This window comes from Vulpes vulpes, chromosome 4, assembly GCF_048418805.1.
Source record: "Vulpes vulpes isolate BD-2025 chromosome 4, VulVul3, whole genome shotgun sequence".
Lineage (NCBI taxonomy): Eukaryota > Metazoa > Chordata > Mammalia > Carnivora > Canidae > Vulpes > Vulpes vulpes.
Genome location: NC_132783.1, coordinates 70,579,046 through 70,589,441, shown reverse-complemented (window position 1 = coordinate 70,589,441; position 10,396 = coordinate 70,579,046). Strand labels below are relative to the sequence as shown.

The 10,396-nt window shown below is 36.8% G+C and overlaps 1 protein-coding gene across 16 annotated transcripts in view; it reads right to left on the bottom strand.

The window, feature by feature from the left end:
• Positions 1–1,213: 1,213 nt before the first annotated feature.
• Positions 1,214–10,396, bottom strand: part of BICC1 (BicC family RNA binding protein 1) — a 270,924-nt gene continuing 261,741 nt past the window's right edge. For 9 of the 16 annotated variants that reach the window (XM_072756030.1, XM_072756033.1, XM_072756032.1 and 6 more), the window contains 2 exons: positions 9,214–9,313; positions 1,214–3,928 (listed from right to left, as the gene is read on the bottom strand). In XM_072756030.1, the coding sequence (XP_072612131.1) occupies positions 3,798–3,928; positions 9,214–9,313 (231 nt within the window). In that variant the 3' untranslated portion in view covers positions 1,214–3,797. Of the gene's footprint in view, positions 3,929–6,385; positions 6,465–9,213; positions 9,314–10,396 lie in introns of all 16 variants that reach the window. The other 7 variants (XM_072756036.1, XM_072756038.1, XM_026013524.2 and 4 more) reach the window with 2 other exon arrangements.

Below are 10,396 nucleotides of genomic sequence, written 5' to 3'. Positions count from 1 at the left end.
AAAACAAAAGGTAGATGAAAGCAATACTGCATTTGAAAGCATAGGCCCATTTCTATGAGATGAGAGCTTTCAACAGCAGTTTTGTGAAAAACTGGGGTTTCTAGACAGCACACAGGAGTTCCTGATGCTATAAGCAGATAGAGGCCTGTGTTGAAGGACAGGGATAGTCCATCCTCTAGTTCCTTATCAGCTCCACCATTTTCCATTTTTAAAAATATTATTTATGTTTTAGAAAGAGTGAGCAGAGGGGAGTGGGAGTGGGAGAGGGATTGAGAAACCTAAGCAGACTTTGTGCATGGAGCACAGAGCCCAGTGCAGGGCTCGATCCCACGACTCTGAGATCATGACCTGAGCTGAAACCAATAGTCAGTCAGGCACTCAACCTACTGAGCCACCCAGGAGCCCCATGCTGTTTTCCATTTCTAACATAAGTTTAGTGAGGGCAAGTGTTTATGCTCCATTCACTGATATTCCTAGAACAGGGTCTGGTACATACTAAAGCCTATGTATTTATATAAAAATGAGTGAATGACTGAATAATATTGGGTTCATAGGTAATATTTCAGTTATCAAAAGAACTCTTGCACTAGAAATATTTTTAAAGAACCACTGGCACAGGTAATTCAAGTGGAAGTATTTCAGAGGCATAGTAAGTGTAAAGTTAAATTTGAGATTTAACAAATCTCAGGATTACGAATATGATATTTAATTCTATTTGAAAATGAGTTCAGATAGAAAACCTCAGCACAAGGCACAGTGCGCAGTGTGATGGCACAATGGTCAGTCTCTGAAACAGGAACTTGGGTCAAGAAGCCCAGCATAACTTCAGTAAAGAGTTCCTCTGCTGATGGATGAGGTTGTCAAAGTAGTCATACACTTGATTCCTTATAAAAGAAAGAAAGAACGAGAATAAAACCTGTGATCTTACTCTTTTGGTATATATCTACAGGTGGCCAGAGAAACAATGATTGATTACTGATCCCGAATTCACTGGCTAAAATAAAGTGACTTAGCTTCTGGTGGAAAATGAGGATGACCAATGCAAAACAATAGGTCAGACAATACAGGCACAAATCTACTGCAGAGACATCTTCCAATTCTGCTGAAAATAGCAAAAAAAAAAAAAAAAAAAAAAAGTTTTCTTAGAAAACAAATACAGGCATAGGTTTACAGGTTTATGTACAAAGGTACAAAAAAGACACATTTCATCTAGTAAGGGCAATACAAAGGGGTTATATAAATTTATTTTTCATATAACAATTGATTAGTTTAGAAAAATTCCCATTTTCAAAACTTAATTCCATCTCTCATTAAAAAAAGAAAAAAATCACTAAAAGGACAAACACCCCCACAAAAAATACAATCTGTATCTGTTCTCTATTTACAGATAACCGGTCACTATTAAGGCACAGATTGATTAAAAACTAACATTTATTCAAATAATCCAAATACTTTGTGCATCATATAACACTGACAACACCATATACTGTAGTGTCATATTCCCTTCATTGTATTAAGAGAAAGTGAGAAAAGTAATTTCCAGTGTTTTTATTTATTTTTAGCCACCCTATTTAATCTAGTTTACTTGGGACAGTTTTCTCCTTGGCATAGATAGTATCAAAGCCCTGTTCATAAAACCTGCATCAACTTAATAGTGTAAATTCATTCCCTCTTGCTCCTGTTGCAACTGCATGGTTGAAAAAGAGCCCTAAATGATTGTTTTTTTTTTAAATTTGTAAAGAGCTCTAAATGATTGTTTTGTTTTAAATTTGGAAAGGTCTTATTAAAGGAATAAACTTTACAGCACTGAGTGGAACAGGAAACAAACCCGAATTCTTACCCTGCACTGAATGTGTAGCATGCTGTGTTCATACAGCCATGTAACGCAGGGAGCCCAATGCGATGGTATGTGTACACCTGACATGCACACAGGAGGAGTCTGCTGTACTTGCAAAAGGAGCAATGTAGTTCTCATACCTAAGCATGTGAGATATAGTTTAGGAATGGGCATCCCCTCAGTGCTGTCATAACTGATAATAATTTTATGACAGGCCCATTATCTACGCCTTCTAGGTTACCAATATTATTTTTTAAAATGAAATGTTTTCTGTTTGCAAAATTTCTCTTCAACTCTTTTTCTTACCTTAATGGTAAGACTTAGTCATGGAAAAATGTCTGGCAAATCTTTCTGATCCCACATTTGCATGACAGTCCCCAATTGTTATGTATGCTTATGTAATGCCTTCTGCTGAGAATATGCGACAGTGGTTTATGTCCATGTAGAAAGTCTTGAATACTGAACATAAATAAGTCATTACAGTACAGGTAATTCACAACATTTCCTATGGGAAAGTTTTCCAACAAATTAATACACTTGGAAATAATATTGCTTTGAAGAAAGAGAGGCACTTAGTGATTTTCTTCATGGATTTAAAAGCCTTCATAAATCTATAATAAAATGTCCGAAAAGACCTAGGAAACAATGTTGCCTGATTTCTTGGACTTTCACAGTATAAGATAATAACAATGAATCTAGCCACTTAGAAAATAGTCCTTTTTTTTTTTTTTTTGTCTTCCTTTGGAACTCAGCTGTTTTTATAAAACTGTCACCCTGGAAACTTAAATAAAGCCTTTCTGTTCTCAACAAACACAAGTCGACTTCAAGCCGACAGATATGGTTTTTGAAAGTCCTGTGACCATATGGAGCACAGCTAGTGTGTACATGGTAAGGATAGTAATCTATTTCTCCTCTTAATGGCAACAGTGCTGTCTTGTCAGATGATTATTTGTCTTTTTTAAATAAAGTGACAATCTAGGGCTCCAGTTATTGAATGCCGTCCACTCTCTACGATAAACCTCTAGTAGATATCAATTTAATCAGTTATGTACTGTATGCTTATAATATCTAAAAATAAAAGTTTGTTATAAATAAGTGTCCTTTAGTGGCAGTATACTAAAGAATAGCCCTTTGCCTTCAGACAACCATTAAAATTATTTTAGCAATATAGGCAGTAGCTAAATATGATGACTGCAAAGGGTTAATATTTGCAAAGTCCATTTGGTCTTTCTTTGCACCTGTTACGTGAAATAGGTTCATTGCTAATTGTTTCTAGGATGTTGACATCAATGAACAGAACTGGTTGAAAACCAAGTGGAGTCACATTTCCCAGTCAGAATATTCTCCACAAAACTAATAATCCAGTACCATTTCAAATAAAAATCTGACAAAAAAGTATGACTAAATCTGATTTGTACCAATACATCAGGTGACATGAAAACTAAGAGAAAGAGAGAGACAGAAAGATAATTTCCACAGGACAAGAAATTAGAAAGTGTAAAGTGCTGAAAGACCTCAATAATTATTTTAAAGAAGTACCAGAAAATTCCACTTTGATTATTTTTAAAAATCCCCAAATCCCTAAACAAAACAAACAAACAAAAGAGCCTCTATGTTTTCTGGCATCTCAGATGTCAATTAATCCTTCATTTTAAGTAAAAAATCAGTGCATATGTTATTTAGGTAAATAAAAACAGGAAATAAAGCCCTACCCTCAAATTGCAAGTTCTGTCCGATTGCCATTTTAAAAAAAGTCATCCAAATGTGGCATTCTGTGTGATGACATAAGATCATCTTCTCTCTTTTCTTCCTTTTTGGCACAAAGTTCAGGTGTGAATAAGATGCTTTGGTCCTGATACCAGACACCCAGAGTACTGAGGACGGTGTGCAGTGAAGGCTGGTCACAGATCTCCTGTGTCCAACTTGAAAGAGTTGGCAGGTGCATGTCTGGAGGGTAGTGCTACCAGCGGCCACTGACACTAGCAATGTCTGAGTGATACTGACGGGGTAGCCTCCCACTTGCTCCGCCTTCCAGGAAAGAGGTGCGTGCACTTGGTGGTTCAAAAAGCTTTCTTCGATTTTTATTTAGTTCTAGAGAAAGAAAGAGAGAATTGTTAGAAGCTCAATGAAAAAGTTTAATAATCTACAGGACATGGCAGTAGAGCTCAGAAAATGGTGACAGAGGAGGGTTTTGGAGAGAAAGTCAAATCTGGTAGCAAAAGGAAAAGTTTTAGTTGCTGGTCAAGACATTTCTGAAATGCTAGAAAGTCTGATATTAAACGGAGTATGTTGGTAGCAAGAGAACCAAGGACAGAAAATCATTTTTATTGCAGTTTGTAGACTATCTGGGAGATAGGTCAATCTCAGAACCCTCTATACTCTGGATATACAAATTAAACAGTTTGAATGATCCCAAATGTCATTTCAGAGGCAAAGGGAGGGGGCCCATCAGAGTTGGTGAAAGGTATATGAGAGGATATATTACCAATGACACAGAAAATTATTATAGCTACTGAAGTCATCCATGTCAAACACTGCAGTCATTATATTATTATATTATTGAAATCAGACATGAAAAGAAGACTCCAAATAGAAACATGAGAATAATGGAGGAGCACGATGAAGTGTTAAACCACAGCCCAATGGCTCCAGTGATTCATGATGCCTCTGCTCCTTGAGTCAGAATTATATGAAGAACTGTATCAGTAGGAGTTTCCTTTGAATAAAAAAATCAACTTAGTATAAATAGCAACAGTTTAGGAAATTAATATAACTAAAAACAGCTAATACTTGAATCCAAGTTTTCAGGGAAAAACTAAGATGCTTTATTTTAATTTTGAAGAAACCAGAGTCCTGAGAAAAACAGAGGTTACTTTGTCTTTTGCCAACCAGAAATTAGCCAGAAAAGTAAAAACTTAATTGTAGCATCCCACCTTGTTTATCACTATGCAACTGCCCCCTTCCCCCACCACATATATTTACAAATCCTCAAACCAAATGATGTAAGTCTTGCTAATGAACTCATACAAGTAAAAAGAATCATCACATTCTGGAAATTAGGGTTCTGAAAGCCACCAAACCCAAGTATCAAAAAATGGAATTATACAGTTGATGTGCTTAAAGTTGTCTTTTTTTTTTTGGAAGGGAGTGGAGCCAGTGATCCAGCACATGCATTTGCATAGTATTCAGAGCTTTTTCAACCCCACCCACATACAATCCTCTTTCCAATTTATGGCTAACGATGGGCTCAGAACAACAGACTCAAGCTGCAGTGGGTTGGTCACGGTGGCTAAGGACAGCTATCTGGCCAGATGTGCACTTATCTTCCAAGTTCTGAAAGATGAACCAACACCCTTAACTTTTCACCCTACTGTCCTCCAGAATGTAAATGTCTGCTCCATAGGGATGATACAAGAGTGGAGACCTCTACCTCTCTCTTTTGCTCACAGTTAGATCTTAGGGGAGAAGAGAAATAACAGTGATTTAGTAGGGCTTATTATAAGACAACCACTTTACAATTTGTTTTGTCCCATTTAAGTCCTCCTTAAGGAGTAAATGATATTATCATTCTCCATTTTAGATAAGAAAATTGAGTTTTAAAAACAAAATCCACACAGCTTTAAAATGACAGGCTGACATTCTGCCTGCCTACACAAAGGTCCGTGCCCTGGGTCCTGGGCTTCAGTGGTCCATCCATTGAGTAGAGAAGACCAACTGAGGCATCAGGAATACAAATTTGAAAAATCAGTGGTTTCAGGTATGCTAGATAACAGAGCTGTACTTCAGATTTTACCAAATTTATTTTTTTAAATAGAAAAACACAGCTTTAAAACTCTGGAGAAGCAAGGAAGAAGGTATCTGTATAAGCAAGATATATTCAGGCATGAATGGCTACCATCAAATTCCTGCAGAAACACTATAACAATGATATTCCTACTAAAAATTGAACACATGTATCTTGTTTAAAAAACAAACACAGAGATTCAGAAATCAAGACAGAATTTAATATATTTAGAGGCAACTGTAGGAGAGTTAAGAATAAATGAATCCCCTTAGGTACACAGTCTGGGAAAGTTTTATCACCTTCTAGTTAGAAGGTTGTCTTTGGCCTCCATTTTCTCATGAGAGAACCCATGAATCAGGAGAACATTCTTGTACTATAGAGAAGGAAAAGGAATGAGCGAGGTGAAACACCAGTCTTCCCTAGAACACGTAACATGTACAATTGAGCACATGAAAAAACTGGGCCACTAAAGACAAACATATTTTTAAAAAAGACATTGAAAACTTTATTCTGAAGAGTCACATCAACTAGATTTTTGAGAGAATAAAATGATCATGAAGGAATTTGTCTATTCCCTAAGATACAATTTCTGAGGTATATATTTCTAAATGTGAAACAGAGATATATATTCTAGAGATTATCAAAGATCAAGTCCTACTGAAGAGATTTTAATGTTTGTTGTTTGTTGTCTTTTACATTAAAAGGCAAACTCCCTCCTGATTTTTTTCAAGAAAGCCTAAGAGATAGTTTGGGAAAATACCAACCTTTTTCTTTGAAATTCCAAGGTTCACACAATCCTGGCAGCTCTCAGGATCTTGTTGCGGGTCTGAACAGAGTCACAAACTAAAAGAATAGGTCGGGAAATGTTAGATCTACCTGAGGCCGTGGTGGGAAGTCTGTCAACAGGATGCTAAAGATCCTTTTACTTTGTCCCTGTACGTTTAGTTAACTACTCACTAAGATACTCTGAGAGAAATAAAAGAATTTTTAAAAAATCAGAGATTTGAAAAAAAGACCATTTTTTTCTCTCTGATCCATCTCTTCTAGAGATAAATCTCATCTCCTTCTAGGACATTAAAAGAGATATTTTCTGGACCAAGATTAAAAACAGAATAAAACCTTACACTGAAAGCACGATCCTGATCACAAATTAAAAATCTATAAAATTTTAGAAAGGAATTTTGAGCAAACTCTGTATCTAACCAAACTATGTAACCACAAGACAAACATGAGTAAAAGCTGCCCAGCTATCCTGCATCTATTCCTGGAAATGGAATGTTCTGAGACTAGAAATGGATGTCTTTGTTATCAGATGAGTTGAATTGAAAAAAGAAGCTTTTTGAGAAAGGGTTTCTCAATAAAAACTTATTCCTTGCAGAGAAAACAATTTACCAGGTTCAAACAAATACACTCAACAAAGACAAAATCATCCTTAAAATAATCAAATACTTCACACTGTGCAGATCATTCATAAAGTATCTATTCAAAGCCTCTAATTTCCTTTAAAAGCCAGAAGACCTGTGAACCCCATTGAGAGAGGTGGTCTACAGAAGTAGTATGTAACCTCAACAGAACCACACTGAGGATAATTGGAGGAAAAAAATTAGGGAAGATTCAAAACCCCTGTTTCCCATTCTTCTTCCCCCAAACCACCTGGAATACAACACAAATGTGTTCCAGAATAAAGGTCCCAATGATTCAGACAGATCTGTTTGTTGCTGAAAGCTTTACAGAGTTTGGGTGCACAAAGAAAGAACACAATTTTCATTCTATGGTCATTGACATTCCATGAATCTCTAGTGAATAATTATCAAATTTTAGAACATACACTTTTCTGGTATATATGTGCTGGCCCACAAGCATATGTTACACTATAGGCTTGGTGATTATGTGAGTTAATAAAAATTCAAGTGGTATATTAATTTCTTTTTTAAATTAATAAAAGAATATAGACATATGATAAAGTTAATTTGGGTCTAGGAATAGCACCTTAAGGCTGAGCTTCAGTGCAAACAAGTTGAAAATTATCCTATTAACACAGGTAGTAAAAAAAGAAAGAACAAAAGAGTATACAGCTAATAAAATTCACTGTTAAAACTGTTGGTTGTTTTCACTACTGGTTGTTTTCACCTGATGACAGAGCACATGGAAGAAGAGACCTTAGAAATGTTAGGTAATCTTACATAATCATTTATTCCAACCCACCTTCATGGTTAGGAAGCCAAAACCAAGAGAGGTTTGGAAAGTCACCCAAGGACTAATGACTTGGCAGAGGCAAAGCCCAGATCTCCTTATGTAAATACAGAGCTCTTGCTATCATACCAAGCTGATCTTATAAATGAACAAGAAAAAGCATCTCCCCTGTGGAGTTTCATTAATGCAACCATTTGGGTACACAGGACGGAAGAAGACTTCTCAAACTGATGAATGCAGAACTCCATCCATGGAGGAGTCTAACAGGCTGCTCAATGGCTGAATTTCCACCCTTATTTCAAAGCTGCTCTGCTTATATCTGCTTCGGGTCCATATCTAAGATTTCCTGAGGGGGTTGGAAGGGGGATGCAATCTCCTGCTAAAATGAAGTGGAAAACCACTGCAGTTTTCATTTTATTTGCTGATCTGATTAGTACATCTTGTTTGGAAAGAACTTGCACTGGTTGGGTGTCACTTCTGGCCTCATAAAGGCATAACCTGGAAAATCAGTGTTTTGCAAAGGCAAAATTATTTTGCCACCACACCTGACACTTCCTTCTGCTCTTGGTGTCTCTTTTTGAGAAACTGGCACACATATAACATTGACATTAGTGAACTTTATCAGAATTTCTTCAAAAAGTAACCTCATTATTTTGCCTCTCATATCTTCCCTATATTTCTCTATACACCTTTCTGAGGTACATGGTTATGTATCTACAGATTCCTTGACTCACCATCCAGCTTAAGTCCTCTTAAATGGCAGGTACTCAGGAAATACCCCAAGAGCATTTTCTAATACACAGAATATGCAACAGATGCACAAAAAAAGGTGGTCTGGGAGACAGACAACACTATTTTCTTTAATTCTGTAATCGCTCAGGATAATAACCCTTCTGTGACTCACAAATTCTATTAAAAGTTTGGGAAAAATTTAAAAGCATTAAGACAACACTGCCAGATTCCAGCTATACCAAAGATCATTCTCTTCTCTGGTTATCTCAGTTGGTATACAAGGACACATGCATTTGAAACATGACAGCCAATCAAGAATAATTATTCACTAATCCAATGATCATTGCTGAACACAACCACAAAAAGGAGAAATCAACCTCTACCCCATTCTTATGTTCTGCAAAGGGCAATTTGAGTTAGATCTTTCTGAAGAGATCTGTTTTAAAGAACACTGTCAAGGCAGGTTTTCAGGCCATGCCTTGATGAAGGAGTAGTAGGGATGTTTTCAGCATTTGTTAAACTGTTAGTGGAAAATACTCTAGAACCACAACCACAAGGTGCCAGCATAGTAAGCAAGTGGTTGATGGACAGAACCAGCCCCACTGGCTGAGGCCACTGGCAGAGGTTATTCAGTGTTTAATATGTGAGTATAAGCATTTATATTCACCTGAGATTGCAAGCAGCATTTTCCTCCTGGCACCAAAAGTTGTAATTCCCAGCTCCTTCAGATCCTGATCTGTGAGAGTGAGGAATGTCTGAAGATCGATCTATGGGTGAGAAAGTAATCAATAACCAATACAGTAAGTACTTATTTTCTTGCTCACTAAAAGTTCAACTCATTATTACACATATTTCCTTTACTAATTATGTCCTACTTACTCACAGACAGGAACAGTGGTGTCAGAAATCTAGGGGGACAAGGGCTAAGTAATTATGGCAGTGAGATGAAACTCATGATTTCAGCATAGGACTTAGGCTAAGTCAGTTTTTTACTGCAACTGAGATGAAATATTTAGGTCCCAGCACTGTGGTAGCCAGAGCAAAATGCAAACACAAATTCTACAGTTTTGGGGAACTGATAAAAAGAAGAATACATTACCTGTCCAGATGAGAGAAAATATTTCTTAGCTTTGGATTCTGAATTGGTTAAGTGTAGCTCTATAAAAAGAAACTGAATAATACCATAACTGGTATCTTCCACTGTGTTCTCCTAAGAATGATAGCAGAATTCCTAGACAAATTAGACCCATGGGTCACTTGGCTCAGCCCGGAAATTATCTCCAACAGTGGCATACAAGAGGTATTTTCAGGAACAATATAATTGCCCTCTCTGGCATCAGCAACAAAGTGTGGAGGGAAGTAGCTCAAGGATCCCACCCTTCCTTTGAAGACAGCGTGTAAGAACAAAAGAACACAGGCTCTGAAGCAGAGAGATTTGGCTTACTATTCTGCCTCTGCCATTACCAGTGGTGGATACTTAGAGTTGACAATATGGCACCTTGCAGGGCTCTGATGGGCATTGAATATGACTGGAGGATTAGGCACTGGGCTCGCCAAAGCGGCAAAATAACTGGCAGCTGTGGTTATTAATTATGTATTTAGACATATCATCTGTGCAAGTGGCTGAATAAATCTTCAACTTGCTTAGAATAAACTAAATCTCACAAGGTCACTTAATAGGAAATTCTTGTAAGTCATATCTGAGTATTAGGAAATATCCTCCATGAAAGAAACAGATCCAGATTTATACTTTTCATTCAGATTATATAGAGATTGAGATTTTCTGTTTTCATTTTGAAGGTATGTCCAGATCTTAGAAAACTTTTTCACTTATCATGTCTAAAAGTATG